Source organism: Bos taurus, chromosome 15 (genome assembly GCF_002263795.3).
Source record: "Bos taurus isolate L1 Dominette 01449 registration number 42190680 breed Hereford chromosome 15, ARS-UCD2.0, whole genome shotgun sequence".
NCBI classification, from domain to species: domain Eukaryota; kingdom Metazoa; phylum Chordata; class Mammalia; order Artiodactyla; family Bovidae; genus Bos; species Bos taurus.
In genome coordinates this window covers 52,600,737-52,619,088 of record NC_037342.1, presented here as the reverse complement: position 1 = coordinate 52,619,088, position 18,352 = coordinate 52,600,737, and the positions used below count along the sequence as shown (strand labels likewise).

The following is an 18,352-nucleotide window of genomic DNA, read 5'->3' as shown; positions in this document are numbered from 1 at the left end:
GCCTGGCCCGGCCCCTCGAGCCCGGCTGTGGCCTAAGCTGTCCCCTCCGCCGCCGGAGTGGGGCGCTGCGCCGCACGTTGGGGCCGGAAATTCCCGCGGCCTGAGTGGAGGAACCGAAGCACAGAGCGCGGCGCCGCCTACCACCTCCCGGGTCCCGGCAGAGAGGGTCGGGCTGCCTTAGTGGGGGTGGGAGGGCCGCGTGTGAGGAACTGCGGAGCCGGTGGCGGGTGGGGAGGCGCGGAGGGCAGGGGACGAGACGACAGGGTTGCTGCTCCAGAGGCGCTGGGAGACCCTGCGCCCCCGCAGCCGGGCCCCCGCCCCCTCGCGGTCTCCGCCTCCTTGCCTCACACACCCCCCGGGCCGCCAGAGCCCAGGCCTTCCCGGGGCTCCTCCTCCTTCTCTTCACACTCACCCTCCGACCCGGGTTCTCCTGCCACCCGCCGGCCTTGCAGCTTCCCGGGCGAGTCTTCGTTCTCAGGCTCTCCTTACACACACACACACAAGCACACGCCGGCTCCCGGGGCGGCCCTCTCCTCTCGACCCTCCTTTTCCCCTCCTCACTTACGCTGCCGTGGGAGGAGGATTGATGTCCCTTCAGCATCATGCAGCCGCCGCCGAGGAAGGTGAGGATGCAGCTGGGGGTCTTTGAGGTTTTGGGCGGGGATGCGTACAAGGAACGCGGCTGGGGCACCGCGGCGCCCCCTCCCCCTTTGCGCAGGGGGCCGTGACCGCCGTCGTCTCGGGCTTGTCACTCACTTGCCGCCGGTTCCTGGAGGGGGGCGCGCGTGTTTGGTGCCTTCGCGGCGGAGGGGCGGCCGTGGCTCGTCCCCTCCACCGCACAGGAGACCACCCCCCAACCCTAGACATTTCACAAGAGTTTCGAGTGTGCGTGCGTGTGTGTGTGTGTGTGTGTGTGTGAGCGAGCGCGCATGGCAGTGCTACTCTCTGCAAAGTGCTTTCTCCGGGGCTGCACCGAGGGGAGGTGGGGGAGCCCTTGCAGCTTTGCAGAGCCTTGTGTTTGAGTGATTGTTTAGTCTGCACCAGGTTTGAGCCCCCCTCTCGCTTGTTGCCACCCTCGCGCATTTGCCAATTTACAGAACATTTGTTACCAGCCTGGCCTTAAGATTTGGCCCGCTTTCCCCACCGGGCGACCGAAAAGAAGTCGCAATAGCCACCCCACCCCAGGGGAAAACAACAAATTAAGCATTGAACGGTCCTGCCTTTCTCTTCCCGGTTCCTGCCCCGCCCCTCCGACAAGGGGGAGAGGAAGGTGGTGATTCTCTTCCCAGGAGAGCGAGAACCTGGCGGTGCGTGGCGTGTTCGCCGCGATCTGGGCTTGGAGTGGGAGTGACGAGTGCTCCGGGCTTGTCAGCAGCTTCAACCCTTCCAGAACTGTTTCAGTGTCCTCTTCCCCAGTTTTTTTTTTTCCCCAGGGACCGAGGCTGTGTCCTTGTCGTTTCAATCTTGCAGATGGTTACTGTCTACTCAGGGTGCTGGGTGGAGGAGGCTGTTCTGTCCTCCCCTTGTGGGCAAACATTTGGTGAACGCCTAACTCACTCGTGTCTGCTCCCTCTTCTTTTCTGTTTTTCACCGGGTTCTCCAAGTGAGTCTTTTTCTTTTCACACGTAGCCCTCCGGTAGCCCTGCTCCGGTGGCGGCGAGGGTTCCAGGCCCACTGTAACCTGAATCCTGGCCTGGCGGGTGAGGCACTGGCCAATTTGCATTTACTGTGCTGTTTGAAGTGGAAATGCCACGGGAACCGGCTTGCTGGGGTGGCTTAAAAGCACTGCCTATGCTGGAAGGTCACTTTTGCTTTCTTCTTCGTGAACAAGAGATTGTGATTTGATGTGCTGTCAGCAAGGGCGGCATCCTGCGAGTGTGCTTCTCCTAGCCATTATAAAATACTTTTTGTAGTTGATGGATGCATATAATTTCATGATTGTGTAAATTTCAGTCATTAGATATTAGGCATTCTTATATCCCCTTCTCCCATCTATGCTCTGCTCACCTCTCCTTATGGTTAAGACATTTGAATCCTGTTTGGAAGAAATAGAAGACAGACTCTTTTAAAGCTCTAAGAAGACCTAGATAGGTATTGTACATGAAATGAAACGACTGGCAGTTTATTTTGCACCTCTTTAATCTGTAATTTTTATACTCATGTACTTTCATTTAGCTTCTGCTTCAGGTGATTTTGGCTAGTTGTTAAAATTAAGTATCTGCAGTAAACAAAATTAGGTGGCTAATAACAGGATTGTGGTCCTCAGAGGAGAGGCAAGTAACAGTTATATATTCTGACAAGTATTACATATTTTCCTTAAATAATTTTTTAAAGTTGCGGTAAGCCCTTATAAATATATGGTATATTTCAGGTGAAAGTTACACAGGAACTGAAAAACATTCAAGTTGAACAGATGACAAAACTTCAAGCCAAACATCAAGCAGAATGTGATTTGCTTGAAGATATGAGGTAAGGTTATAGTAAATAGTTGGAGAACTTCTATATCTCTGTTTCAAAGAACCTTTGAGTTACCAAGCCCCAGGAACTGATGATGGAATTTCCTTTTGGATTTCCTGCCTTAAGGCTGTTAGAGCTTTAACTCAGCTAGAAATTTTAACTGGAACTAACACAATACAAACTTTTTTCCTTCAGTGGAGAAACCTATAACTTTCACTTATTTTTATGAAAAAAAAAAGTTCTTACAAATTTATCAAATTATATAAACAGTGAAATGGAAATTCTTATTTAATCCTTCTACTAAACTGACCTTTCTGCATTTATTGACCTAAACGATTTCACATGGAATTTTAAACTGACACCTGGTTAATGATTAATATCTGGGGGTGAGCCAGTCAACCTCAGGTGATTATTAGAACATGACAAATGTAAGTTTGAACATTAAATTTAGTGGGACATGTGTTTATCAGATTTTATTGTTAAACTTAACCTGTATCCACAATCAGCTAACTTTGAATTTAAAAGGTAAGACATCTTGCCAGCATTGGGAAAGTCAGTAACTTTCTTTATAGAGGTAATCATGACTCAGTTTATTGAAAGAAACACCACTGTTTTAGCAGTTCTATAATACAAACTGACAGTTCAGCAAACATATTTTTGTAAAGGTTGATTTGCATGTTGAAACAGAGTAGCTGCCATTCTTATTTCCCTATATTAATGTACTTATTAAATTGAAATTGGGTCTGTAAGCCTCATCAGATTTTTTGCTGTGCTGCACAAAACCTCATGTTGATTTCATGAAAAATACCAACTATATGTTGTCATATTTATGTGTTCAGTTAGCTGAATTGTTCATAGCCCAAAGATTTTTATTTGATAGTTCTTTTTTTTCCCCCTCCCATATTTAATTTAGGTAGCGTTTATGACTATTTCTACTATTTACGTACCTTTTCAGGGTTTCTAACTAAGGCATATTAATTAGACTCATCCAAACTTGGATAAACCAAGATCATTGTTTTCTGACTGGAAAGTACTTTTTTTTTTTAACTTTTATTTTTACTTTGGCGTATAGGTGAGTAACAATGTTGTGTTAGTTTCAGGTGAAAACTACTCTATTTTAGTTCTGTATTTGTTTCTTTGCTTTTCTTGTGTCCACAGGGATGTTTTTAGACTTAAATAATTCCTGTGCAAGATACCCAAAATTTTTCATATGGTTAAAATTAAGTTTGTAACAACTATTAAGTGAACTAAGGCATTTTATATTTTAGCAGTTTAGGAAGGCAGACTCAGTTTGTAAGTAAAGTTCCTCTGTGGGGTATGAATAGTCAGTAGTCATTGTCCTTTTGATTATATTCTAAAGACTTCTTGTTTGCATTCTTTTCTCTGTTTCCCCTGTTGCCTCTTCCTTGACTTATGGTCAACTAGATGGACACACAGTTGCTGCCAAGTTGGCGTAGGTTGTTGCTCCCGCTGCTACTGTTTAGTTGTTTGTATTATTCCTGACTTAATTACATTTCACTTGCATTGTTGTGGTAATATCCTAATTATTGCTTTAGTGTTCTCGTATCTTCTAATCTTCTCCCAATCTCCGTTTAAATCTGTTTTCCACATTGTCATCAGTTAACTCTCTAATCACTGTTACATATGAGGTTCTCTGTGGTCTTCTGAATAAAGACCAAACACTTTGATATAGCATATGTAGCCCTTTGCAACCCAGTTGCAAGCTACAAGCTCCGTTTTCCTGGCTTAGTTACTACCATTTCATGCCCATTTATCCTTCCTTCTTAATCCTCTGGCTTGGCCATTCAGGACTTCTGGTTATCTAATTGTGTTCTCTACATTCATGCCTTTGTTTGCACCCTCCCGGTTTTCATCTGGCAAATTCTGGTTGCCATTTAAGTTTGTGAGTTTGCTCTTCTCTGTGATCTCAAATGATTTTGATTTGCACATGCTTCTGTCTTCCCCCATCATATGAATTCCTTGAAGTCATAGGCTAAGTCTTACTCGGGTTTGTATCTTTGTACTTTTTGTTTAAGCTGGCAGAATTGTTAAGTGGATGTAACTGTTAAGTGGATTATTTAAGTGCAGTTTATTAGTTTTTAGGTGATATATTTTATAAGCTCTATTTACAGGGAGCTGTAGGTGGTGTTGGGTCTTCTTGGGTGGTTCAGTGGTAAATAATCTGCTTGTCAATGCAGGAGAAGCGTGTTCAGTTCCTGGGTCAGGAAGATCCCCTGGAGAAGGGAATGACAACCCACTCCAGTATTCTTGCCTGGGAAATCCCATGCATAGAGGAGCCTGATGGGCTACAGTCCATGGGGTCGAAAAGGAGTTGGACACAACTTAGTGACTAACAACAATAGGTGGTGTCATTGAGCTTGTGTTTTAATTTGACTCATGTAGGCACTTTAAGTTGTACTTTGGCTATTTGATGTTGAGTATATCTGTGTATGTGCATGCTCTTTGTGACCCCCATGGACTGTAACCCACCAGGTTCCTCTGTCCATGGGATTTTCCCGGTAAGAATACTAGAGTGGGTTGCCATGTCCTCCAGGGAATCTTCCTGACCCAGGGATTGAACCAGAGTCTCCTGCATTGGCAGGAGAATTCTTTACTACTGAGCCACCTAGGAAGCCAGAGTATTTATGTATTTATGTATAATATGTAAATACAGTGAATGTTGGTGCGCCAAGGATTAATGGGATTCTTTATATTTTAAAGGAGTGTTTTCTTCTTTGTATTAAATAAATGAGATGAATCCCTTCAGTCTTATATAGTTGTGAGCAGAATACTATATTACCTTCTAAAACATAACTTTAGATTTCTGATTTGCTTTTTTCTCCCTAATGGTAATGCAGAATTGGAAGTTTAAAATTGTCTATTCTCAATAGTCATAACTATTATTGCTTGAGGAGAAGGTGGTCTGGCTTTTCTGGTCTGTCTTAGCAAGTGGAATGACCTTTTAAAAATTCATTAGAAATCTCTGAGCTTGGATTTTTATATGTATTTTGTTGTAAAGGATCTTGCCTGCTTTTCCTTTTTTGAGGCTCTCACCACCACCTTCCTCCCTAAAATCCCATAAATAGCTCTCCTTCTCACTGATGCATCCCCCACCAGTGTTATACTCAGTTTAAATTACTATGAATTTACTCTCCCCAAATTCAGATAACTTTGATTTTTAACATAAAGAAGTAGACAGAGAAAAAATTTTTGTGACTTTAAAAAAGGTTAAAAAAAAAAAAAAGTCCACAACACATTAAACTGTAAATAGGAAAATTTTATTCTGGGTTATAGCTTCCCTTGGAGAAGGCAATGGCACCCCACTCCAGTACTTTTGCCTGGAAAATCCCATGGATGGAGGAGCCTGGTAGGCTGCAGTCCATGGGGTCACTAAGAGTTGGACACGACTTCACTTTCACTTTCATTTTTCACTTTCATGCATTGGAGAAGGAAATGGCAACCCACTCCAGTGTTCTTGCCTGGAGAATCCCAGGGACGGGGCAGCCTGGTGGGCTGCCGTCTATGGGTCGCACAGAGTCGGACATGACTGAAGTGACTTAGCATACAACATTCTGGAAAAAGCAAAAATTATGAAGATGGATCTTAAAAAATTATATAAATGAACTTATTTACAAAACAGAAATAGATTCACAGACCTAAAAAACAAACTTATTGATTACTAAAGGGGATGGGGGTCTGCGTGTTTGATCCCTGGGTGTGGAAGATCCCCTGGAGAAGGAAATGACAACCCACTCCAGTATTCTTGCCTGGGGAAATCCCATGGATAGAGGAGCCTGGTGGACTACAGTCCATGGGGTCATAGAGAGTCAGACACAACTTAGTGACTAAACCACTATTACCACCAACCATGGCTAGTTCCCCACTCCCTCTCACCTTGTGGAATTTTGAAAGGAGGCCGATTATGGTATTGTGTTTTTTTCCCATTGCTCTCCTCCCCTTCTTCAGTTTATTTGTTCTAGGGGTGCATGTGGAAGCTGGTGTATTGGGAGTGAAGTATGAGAAGGAAAGATAACTCATTTGTTGTTAATCAGGGACATTCCATGCTTTGGGGAGATTTTATACTGAAGAGTTTCCTGTTGACTTTTGCTGTCAGCAGTAGACAAGCACACTTTACTTTCTTTTTAGTTTATTATTAGTTTATTCTCTCTTTGCTTTCTAAGGCCATGTATAAGTAAGTTTCTGAATCCTACAGCCTATGTGTTGTTTATTAATATAATGTATTTCTTGTTTATTCTAATGACGTGCTAACTCCAGTCAATAAAGAAAGTTCTTTGAAGGGACCCAGAATATAAAGAACTGCCTTCTTAGCAGACATTTTTAGGTTGTTATATAATATTTTAAAAATCTTAGAATTTTAGAGTCAGGTGGATACTATGGTATTTGTTGATTTTATAGATGAAAATGGAAACCAAGGCACAGTTGAGAGGAAGTGAATCATATTGAGGTGGACTCTACCCACTCCAGTATTCTGGCCTGGAGAATTCCATGGACTGGATAGTTCACAGAGTCACAAAGAGTTGGACATGACTGAGTGACTTTCACTTTACTAGACTTGTTTACTTTCCCGTATCTGTATTTCCCAAGCTTTTAACCAAGGAACTCATAATGGCTCCCATATTTGGAAACATTTGCCTATCAGAATACATTTAACAAATAATTTGTGGTCTTTTTATTTTTCATATACTGAGCTGTGAGTCAGCTTTGAGTCAGTATTTTAAAGCTAGTAACACGAGTACAACCAAAGGCAAAGATACGTAAACTTTACCTCAGAGAGGGCTAAGTGTATGTATGATTTCTTACAGATGTTCTGAAAAATTTAAACTGGCTCAAGAAGCACTTGTCTTTTCACTGTAGACATCTGCAGGTCTAGTGACCTCAAGTGAGGAATTGCTGTGCTATATGTTACCTTCTCTAAACTATTGGTTCATGGGGGTCACTGGGGATTGGATTCTGAAGTCTGTTGATGTGAGCTCTAAGACTTTTTTTTCATTGTCTCAGATACCTTTATATATAAAAGGGAAACTTACAGGTAATCTGGCTTCCCAAGGGTTCCTAGCGGTAAAGAACCAGCCAGTGCAGGAGACCTAAGAGACTCAGGTTTGATCCCTGGGTCAGGAGGATCCCCTGGAGGAGGGCATGGCAACCCACTCCAGTATTCTTGCCTGGAGAATCCCATGGGTAGAGGAGCCTGGCGGGCTACAGTCCATAGGGTCGTACAGAGTCGGATACGGCTGAGTTGGCTTAGCACACAGAAGTAATCTGGTCTTGTTTGTTGTTCATATGCTCATTTGTTTCCGACTCTTTGGGACTCCATGGACTGCAGCATGCCAGGCTTCTCTGTGCCTCACTGTCTTCTGGAGCTTGCTCAAACTCATGTCCATAGAGTTGGTGATGCTATCCAACCATCTCATCCTTTTCCCCCTTCTCCTCCTGCCTTCAATCTTTCCCAGCATCAGGATCTTTTCTAATGAGTTAGCTCTTTACATCACGTGGCCAAAGTATTGGAGCTTCAAAATCAGTCCTCCCAATAAATACTCAGAATTGATTTCATTTAGGGTTGATTGGTTTGATCTCCTTGCAGTCCGAGGGACTCCCAGGAGTCTTCTCCAGCACCACAGTTCAAAAGCATCAACTCTTTGACAATCAGCCTTCTTTATGGTCCAAGTCTCACATTAGTACATGACTACTGGAAAAACCATAACTTTGACTAGATGGACCTTTGTCATTAAAGTAATGTCTGCTTTTTAATACACTGTCTAGGTTTGTTATAGCTTTCCTTCTAATGAGGGAGCATCTTTTAATTTCATGGTTACACTTACTGTCTGCAGTGATTTTGGAGCCCAAGAAGATAAAGTCTATCGTTTTCTAATTTTTCCCCATCTATTTGCCATGAAGTGATGGGACCAGATACCATGATCTTAGTTTTTTGAATGTTGAGTTTCAAGCCAGCTTTTTCACTCTCCTCTTTCACCTTCATCAAGAGACTCTTTAGTTCCTCTTCGCTTTTTGCCGTAAGGGTGGTGTTATCTGCATATCTCAGGTTATTGATATTTCTCCTGGCAATCTTGATTCCAGCTTGTGTTTCATCCAGCCTGGCATTTCACGTGATGTACTCTGCATATAAGTTAAGAAGGGTCAGATCAAATCAGTCGCTCAGTCGGGTCCGACTCTTTGCGACCCCATGAATCGCAGCACGCCAGGCCTCCCTGTCCATCACCAACTCCCTGAGTTCACTCAGACTCCTGTCCATCGAGTCAGTGAGGCCATCCAGCCATCTCATCCTCTGTCGTCCCCTTCTCCTCCTGCCCCCAATCCCTCCCAGCATCAGAGTCTTTTCCAATGAGTCAACTCTTCGCATGAGGTGGCCAAAGTACAGGAGTTTCAGCTTTAGCATCATTCCTTCCAAAGAACGCCCAGGACTGATCTCCTTCAGAATGGACTGGTTGGATCTCCTTGCAGTCCAAGGGACTCTCAAGAGTCTTCTCCAACACCACAGTTCAAAAGCATCAATTCTTCGGTGCTCAGCTTTCTTCACAGTCCAACTCTCACATCCATACATGACCACAGGAAAAACCATATCCTTGACTAGATGAACCTTTGTTGGCAAGGTAATGTCTCTGCTTTTGAATATTGTATCTAGGTTGGTCATAACTTTCCTTCCAAGGAGTAAGCGTCTTTTAATTTCATGGCTGCAGTCACCATCTGCAGTGATTTTGGAGCCCAGAAAAATAAAGTCAGCCACTGATTCTACCGTTTCCCCATCTATTTCCCATGAAGTGATGGAACCGGATACCATGATCTTTGTTTTCTGAATGTTGAGCTTTAAGCCAACTTTTTCACTCTCCACTTTCACTTTCATCAAGAGGCTTTTGAGTTCCTCTTCACTTTCTGCCATAAGGGTGGTGTTATCTGCATATCTGAGGTTATTGATATTTCTCCCGGCAATCTTGATTCCAGTTTGTGTTTCTTCCAGTCCAGCGTTTCTCATGATGTACTCTGCATATAAGTTAAATAAACAGGGTGACAATATACAGCCTTGACGTACTCCTTTTCCTATTTGGAACCAGTCTGTTGTTCCATGTCCAGTTCTAACTGTTGCTTCCTGACCTGCATACACATTTCTCAAGAGGCAGATCAGGTGTTCTGGTATTCCCATCTCTTTCAGAATTTTCCACAGTTTATTGTGATCCACACAGTCAAAGGCTTTGGCATAGTCAGTAAAGCAGAAATAGATGTTTTTCTGGAACTCTCTTGCTTTTTCCATGATCCAGCGGATGTTGGCAATTTGATCTCTGGTTCCTCTGCCTTTTCTAAAACCAGCTTGAACATCAGGAAGTTCACGGTTCACATATTGCTGAAGCCTGGCTTGGAGAATTTTGAGCATGACTTTACTAGCATGTGAGATGAGTGCAATTGTGCGGTAGTTTGAGCATTCTTTGGCATTGCCTTTCTTTGGGATTGGAATGAAAACTGACCTTTTCCAGTCCTGTGGCCATTGCTCAGTTTTCCAAATTTGCTGGCATATTGAGTGCAGCACTTTCACAGCATCATCTTTCAGGATTTGGAATAACTCAGCTGGAATTCCATCACCTCCACTAGCTTTGTTCGTAGTGATGCTTTCTAAGGCCCACTTGACTTCACATTCCAGGATGTCTGGCTCTAGGTCATTGATCACACCATCGTGATTTTCTGGGTCGTGAAGATCTTTTTTGTACAGTTCTTCTGTGTATTCTTGCCATTTCTTCTTAATATCTTCTGCTTCTGTTAGGTCCATACCATTTCTGTCCTTTATTGTGCCTATCTTTGCATGAAATGTTCCTTTGGTATCTCTGATTTTCTTGAAGAGATCCCTAGTCTTTCCCATTCTGTTGTTTTCCTCTATTTCTTTGCACTGATCACTGAAGAAGGCTTTCTTATGTCTTCTTGCTATTCTTTGGAACTCTGCATTCAGATGTTTATATCTTTCCTTTTCTCCTTTGCTTTTCACTTCTCTTCTTTTCACAGCTATTTGTAAGGCCTCCCCAGACAGCCATTTTGCTTTTTTGCATTTCTTTTCTATGGGAATGGTCTTGATCCCTGTCTCCTGTAGTGTCACGAACCTCATTCCATAGTTTATCAGGCACTCTATCTATCAGATCTAGGCCCTTAAATCTATTTCTCACTTCCACTGTATAATCATAAGGGATTTGATTTAGGTCATACCTGAATGGTCTAGTGGTTTTCCCTACTTTCTTCAATTTCAGTCTGAATTTGGCAATAAGGAGTTCATGGTCTGAGCCACAGTCAGCTCCTGGTCTTGTTTTTGCTGACCATATAGAGCTTCTCCATCTTTGGCTGCAAAGAATATAATCAATCTGATTTCATTGTTGACCATCTGGTGATGTCCACGTGTAGAGTCTTCTCTTGTGTTGTTGGAAGAGGGTGTTTGTTATGAGCAGTGCATTTTCTTGGCAAAACTCTATTAGTCTTTGCCTTGCTTCATTCCGTATTCAAGGCCAAATTTGCCTGTTACTCCAGGTGTTTCTTGACTTCCTACTTTTGCATTCCAGTCCCCTATAATGAAAAGGACATCTTTTTTGGGTGTTGGTTCTAAAAGGTCTTGTGGGTCTTCATAGAACTGTTCAACTTCAGCTTCTTCAGCGTTACTGCTTGGGGCATAGACTTGGATTACTGTGATATTGAATGGTTTGCCTTGGAAATGAACAGAGATCATTCTGTCGTTTTTGAGATTGCATCCAAGTACTGCATTTTGGACTCTTTTGTTGACCATGATGGCCACTCCATTTCTTCTGAGGGATTCCTGCCCACAGTAGTAGATATAATGGTCATCTGAGTTAAATTCACCCATTCCAGTCCATTTCAGTTCGTTGATTCCTAGAATGTCGACATTCACTCTTGTCATCTCTTGTTTGACCACTTCCAATTTGCCTTGATTCATGGACGTGAAATCCCAGGTTCCTATGCAATATTGCTCTTTACAGCATCAGACCTTGCTCCTGTCACCAGTCACATCCACAGCTGGGTATTCTTTTTGTTTTGGCTCCATCCCTTCATTCTTTCTGGAGTTATTTCTCCACTGATCTCCAGTAGCATATTGGGCACCTACTGACCTGGGGAGTTCCTCTTTCAGTATCCTATCATTTTGCCTTTTCATACTGTTCATGGGGTTCTCAAGGCAAGAATACTGAAGTGGTTTGCCATTCCCTTCTCCAGTGGACCACATTCTGTCAAATCTCTCCACCATGACCCACCCGTCTTGGGTTGCCCCTCGGGCATGGCTTAGTTTTATTGAGTTAGACAAGGCTGTGGTCCTAGTGTGATTAGATTGACTAGTTTTCTGTGAGTATGGTTTCAGTGTGTTTGCCCTCTGATGCCCTCTTGCAACACCTACCGTCTTACTTGGGTTTCTCTTACCTTGGGCGTGGGGTATCTCTTCACGGCTGCTCCAGCAAAGCGCAGCCATTGCTCCTTACTTGGATGAGGGGTATCTCCTCACCGCAGCCCTTCCTGACCTTCAACGTGGGATAGCTCCTCTAGGCCCTCCTGCACCCGCGCAGCCACGGCCCTTGGATGTGGGGTTGGTCCTCCCGGCCACCGCCCCTGGCCTCGGTCGTGGGGGAGCTCCTCCCGCCCGTCACCCCTGGCCTCAGGCTTGGGGCGTGGGGTATCTCCTCCCGGCCGCTGCCCCTGACCTCGGACGCAGGGTAACTCCTCTCGTTGCCGCCCCTGACCTCGAACATGGGGTAACTCCTCTCGTCAGCCCCCCTGACCTCGGACACTGGGTATCTCCTCGTGGCTGCTGCCCCTGACCTTGGACGTGGGGTAACTCCTCTTGGCCGCTACCCTTCGGGCATGGGGTCCTCCCGGCTTCTGCAGAATTGTTTTTGAAGCTTATTGTCTTCTGTCACCTAATATTATTTATGATAATTCTTCTGACAGTTGTTTGGTTTTTAACTTTTAGCCACACCCCGAGGCATGTGGGCCCTTAGTTCCCCAAACAGGGATCAAGCCTGTGCCCCCTCCACTGGAAGGCAGAGTCTTAACCTCTGGATGTCCAGAGAAATCTCTAGAGGGTTTTTACAAAACAGATTTATTGAGATCTAATTCACTTGCCATACAATTAACCCATTCAGAGTGAGTTTTTTTTTGGGGGGGGGTATATTCATAGGGTTATACAACCATCATTATACTTCAGAACATTTTTGGTCTCCTTTCAAGAAAGTGCTTATTAGCAGTCACTTCCCATCACCTTATCCAGCCTTAAGCAATTACGTTCTTTCTCTGTGGAAGTAAAATCTATATAAATGGAATCATACAACATATGGTCTTCAGCTTTTACTTAGCGTAATATTTTCAAGGTTCATCCATGTTATGGCATCAGTACTTCATTCCTTTTTTATGGCAGGATAATATTCCATCGTGTGGATATATTGCATTCTTTTAATCTGTTCATCAGTTGATGGACTTTTTTGCTATTATGAATAATGTTCCTTTGAGCAAATTTTTCTGTGGACTTATGTTTTCATTTCTCTTGGGTATATACCTAGTAGTGGAATTGCTGAGTCATGCTGCCGCTATGTTGCTTCAGTCGTGTCATTGCTGAGTCATGAGGTAACTCTGTATAAACTTTTTGAGGAACTTTGAAATTGTTTTGAAATTGTTTTCTGAAGTGGCTATACCATTTTATATTCCTGCTAGCTCTAATGTATGAAGGTTCCAGTTTCTATACATTTTTGTTATTTATAATGTTTGTTATTGATTATAACAAACATCAAATCAAAATGGCTTTTGATTATAGCCATTCTAGTAGGCGTGATTGTTGTTGCTTAGTTGCTAAATTATGTCTGACTCTTTGTGGCCCCATGAACTATAGCCCGTCAGGCTCCTCTGTCCGTGGAAGTTTTCAGGCAAGAATACTGGAGTGGTTTGGCCTTTCCTTCTCCAGGGATCAGTCTAACCCAAGTCTCCTGCTTGGCAGGCCTATTCTTTACCACAGAACCACCTGGGAAGCCTTTATTAGGTGTGAAGTGGTATCATATTGTGGCTTTGATTTGCATTTCCCTAATAGCTTATGATGTTGAGCACTTTTGTGCGTGCTTATTGGCTGTTTGCATATCTACTTTGGAGAAATGTCTATTCAAATCCTTTGCCCATTTTTAAATTGGATTGTCTTTTTCCTGTTGAGTTGTAAGAGTTCCTTTTTTGGCTCTGCTGGGTCTTAATTGTCATGTGTGCTTCTCTAGTTGTGGCACGGGGGCTCTTTAGTAATGGCATGAAGGCTTAGTTGCCCCATGGCATGTGGGATCTTAGTTCCTCAACCAGGTATCGAACCCATGTTCCCTGCATTGGAAGGCAGATTCTTAGCCACTGGGCCATCAGGGAAGTCCCATAAACGTTCTTTATACATTTATCTTATCAGCTATATGATTTGCAAATATATGCAGTATTTTTCCCACTCTGAGGTGATTCTTATGTGCTCTAAATTTTGAGAACCACTCCAGTGGTAAAAAAGAGTAAGAACTTTGAAGATAGACCAGAGATTGAAACCCAGCTCTGCCACTTATTAGCTGGATCATCTAGGACAAATTACTAAGTTCTCTGAGCTTCATATTTCGTGTATATAAAATAAGGTTAATGCCTAACTTTTTGCTGCTCTGTAAAGAGTTAAACAAGATAGGTAAAACGCCAAGTATGGTAGATGTTCACCGTTGGTAGCTTCAGGACATGCAAGATAACAAAGTAAGTTATTGTGTTTTTTTTAAATTTAGTTTTAATTTATTTTTAATTGGAGGATAGTTTCTTTTCAGTGTTGTGGTTTCTGCCATACATCAGTATGAATCAGCCATAGGTATACATGTGTCCCTTCCCTCTTGAATGTCCCACCCCATCCCACTTCTCTAGGTTGTAATAGAACACCAGTTTGAGCTCCCTGAGTCATACAGCAGATTCCCACTGGCTATCTATATTTATTGTGTTTTATTAATTCTCATAAGCATATATTTTTACATTCTTAGATTTCTAAAATCTGGATCCATCTTATAGTTGCTTTTGTTTGTGATGTGGTGGTTGTCTCTTCATGCACAGAACTTGCAGAGTAGTTTTCAGCAGGCTTGGAAGAAAATCTCAGAGATATGGTTTGAATACAAATGCTGGATCACCCAGGGATTTCATGGCACAGAAGATGATATTGTGTGGAAAAACAGTAATGACTGATTTAAAAAAGTGATTCAGAAGAATTTGAGCCTGAGTGTGACCAATTTATTCACCAATTTATTTCTTTTACCTTTTAAAAATTATGCACAGGAGCAATGTATGCTAAAATTTTAATGAAGTTTAAAAGAGCTCTTTTAATAAGTAAAGTTGTGATACAGCATTGTATCAATTTAAATGGGAGCATTTTTTCTTAGTGTAACACAGTGTGACTTGTAATCAGTGGAGTTTTAGATAATGAAAATTGGAAGTCGCAAGTCAGGTTCTGGACCCTGGTCTTTTTTGTTCATTCAGCAAATATTATTGTTTCTCAATCTAGTATTCTTTCAAATTAGAATTTAAAGATGAAGTAAATCATGAGAGGGAGAATTTTTTTTAAACAGAGTTAGGTAGAATTAAACTAAGGACTAATAATGAAAGTTACCCACCACTTGGGTTAAGAACAGAAGTGCTGAAGAATTTTTATGTGCGATTTTCCTTGATTTGGTCTTTTTAGCCACAGTTATGTGAGTATGGAGATTGTAAAGGTGATCTGAGTGGTAGGGTAGCTGATCACAGCTACTAGAATGAGCCCTAGCTTAGAGATATACAACATGAATATGAATCCTAGTTGTTAATCTTTATTAATTATGTGACTTTGGGCACAAGTCACTTAAACTTCTCTGAGCCTCATGTTTCTTATCATCAATGATACTTTTAATACCTTAGGGGGTTATTTTGATAATTAAAGTAGCTCACATAAAAGCTTTCTTGCTTAGTGCATGGAACATAGTAGATGCTCAACAGATGCATGTGGAATGTAATTTTGTTAAGTAATTAAGAACATCAGTTCAGAAATCATGGTCTTTGACTTACTCATCCTGTAAAGAGTTAACCTGTGAATTAAAAACTGTAATGAACCTCAAGGATAAACTGTTCAGTAATGCTGAAGAATTTCCTCCATCAAGTTCAGCAGTCCTAGGTACCTTCCATCTTTCTATGTGTTGATAATGACTCCCCTTGTGATTGCAGATGGCATATGCAATTCTAAGATGCTAATCTCATGCAACATTAGGTGGAAAAAGAGGAAGTGCAATTTTTCCTTATGCAAAATTTCTCTCCTTACCTTCCCTCCTTTCCTTTTACGAGGGAAGACAGTTTCTACCAGAAATTTTCCCAAAAGACTTTCCCTTGTATCTTGTTGCTTGAGTTTGCTTCATATGCCCTTGCAGCCTAGCTGCAGAGGAGGCTGGGAATGTGATTACCTTCTTGGAGAAGTGGTAATTGCCAGTAAGAAACAGATATTGGTGGCACTAATACAGCTTTTCCACGTTACTTATTGCCCTGTTTGCCACAGGGACCCATTTCTAGTTTACTCCTAGTAGTTCCCATAAAAGTGTAAAACATATGTTGATGTTAGATTATGAAAAATATAGCTAGAATTCCAGTTGTTCCAAGAAGATTAGGAATAAGAGATTCTTTAGAAACCATTTGTATCTCCTTTCGATTCCTTTGAAGTTCACTGACTTAGGCCAGGAGCAGGTTTTTGCATTTACCTTAAAAAATGGGCCAGTAAGCCAGTAGCCTCTTAGGAGTCTCCTCTTAAAAACACAGGAGTGGTTAATGATCTTGCCACTTTGGGCCTTCTGATAATTTGGGGAAATCATGGTCTAAGGACCCTCCAGATAGTACCATTTTTGCTAAAGTCCTTTTACTTTTTAGGTGAAAGCATTAATAAGTAGTAAAGTGGCTAAACTGAAAGCTGGGAAGGACAAATATGAGCTTGAATTACTCCTAGCTGAGTAATTTACCCTAATAATTGAGGATTGGCAATTCAGTCTTGAATGTATAAAGTATGAAACCTTTTACCTGAGGAGGCCTGTGGTGCTCAGTTGATGTTTGTCTTTGTAAATTCTTTGAATGCCCGTTTGAATCTCACAGATGCTGTTTGTTGGTATCATTCTTGAGGAATGATCTGATGCATAAGCAGGAGTTAGTTTGTAAGTCTGGTTTGTGCTGTTGACTCTTGAGTGACTAGTTTGGGAAGTAGGCACAGAAACTTGCAACCATCTCCTTCGTTCCATTGCTGCAGATTCCCTGTCTTGTGTTGGTCAGGACTAACTTAATAGAATATTAGCTGTTATTTTTATTTCATTTTATTGTTTCTTCATAGTAGTCTTGGTTATACTTTACATTCCATTTGATTTCATTTTCGGCATTCATGTGCGAGTATCTTGTCATCTGGTTGTTTTCTGTTTTGTGAGTAATCCCAATTCAAAAAGAAAATGTTATTTCTGGTGTTAAAGAAATGTGTTAGAACATCTGTGGTCCTACAGGAAACAACTGGGAATGTATACCCCTTGATTATATTTTAGTGTTGTTTACCCTCCACTGGTGGCTGGAGAAGGAGATGAGAGGCAGAGACTTTTAAAAATAAATATTTTTGGCTATACCCCACAACATGTGGGACCTTAGTTCTCCGATGGGATTGAACCAGTGCCCCCTGCATTGTGAGGCCAAGTCTGGACGATCAGGGAAGTCCCTTAGACTTTTTATTGTATGCCTTTTTGTGTAACTTTGAATTTGAAACTATGTAAATATTATATACTCTTAAAACTAAAACTAAATGATTCAGTATTGGTAAAACAAAATTTTTTTTAAGCTCTACTATTAAGTGTCAATGTAGCATTTATTTATTTATTTATTTTTTTGGTTGCACTGCATCTTCGTTGCTAGTCCTGGGCTTTCTCTAATTGTGACGAGTGGGGGCTCCTCTTCATTGCAGGGCACGAGCTTCTCATTGCGGTGGTTTCTCTTGTTGCAGAGCACAGGCTGTGGGTGCATGGGCTTCAGTATTTGCAGCATTCAGGCTCAGTAGTTGTGGCACATGGGCCTAGTTCCTCAGCATGTGGAATCTTCCCAGGCCAGGGATTGAACCTGTGTCCCTTGTCTTGGCTGATGGATTTCTATCTACTGTACCACCAGGGAAGTCCAGTATTGGTAAATATTTTATTGCATGTCTGTTAGAGATAATAAACTGTAAGAGTTTATATTGGGGGCTTCCCTGGTGGCTCAGAGGATAAAGCATCTGCCTGCAATGCAGGAGACCCGGATTCGATCCCTGGGTTGGGAAGATCCCCTAGAGAAGGAAATGACAACCCACTCCAGTATTCTTGCCTGGAGAATCCCATGGACAGAGGAGCCAGTTGATGATAAAATGTCATTTGTGGCTTTCTTTATTTTTATTTTATGTTTTCAGTTTTGGCCTTTAATTAGTATTTAGTGAAGTTATTTTCATCATTAATAGACTTTACAGTTTATTTCTAATATATGCCAAATATTAAGAACACTTGATTCACAGACTTCTGTTTGTAAAACGACTGATCTCAAGCAGGTTATAATTCAGAGTTGAGAGAAACAGGCTTTGTGTACTACTCTGTTCCTTTCTTTCTGTGTTTTTTAATTGTTTTGTCTTGAAACAAGCAAACATTGGGTGATTAGATCATGTCCAGGCTCAAATTTTATTTTAGTTAACTTTATTCAGAGGTTTTATATCATAGTCATCATTTAACATATTGTTTCTATGGTAAAATGTATTTTGCATTATTAGCCAACTTTCTCGTTGGGGAATTCTTTTCGTCTGTTTTACTGTAGAGGTATGTTATATACTAGTTTTCTCAGCTCT

At 41.9% G+C, this 18,352-nt stretch overlaps 1 protein-coding gene across 1 annotated transcript in view; it reads left to right on the top strand.

Moving 5' to 3' along the window:
• The first annotated feature begins 398 nt into the window (after nt 1-398).
• FCHSD2 (FCH and double SH3 domains 2) overlaps nt 399-18,352 on the top strand; it is a 244,535-nt gene continuing 226,581 nt past the window's right edge. Inside the window, exons 1-2 of the mRNA XM_002693439.7 lie at nt 399-623; nt 2,372-2,469. Of these exons, the coding sequence (XP_002693485.1) occupies nt 603-623; nt 2,372-2,469 (119 nt within the window). The 5' untranslated portion in view covers nt 399-602. The remainder of the gene's footprint in view (nt 624-2,371; nt 2,470-18,352) is intronic.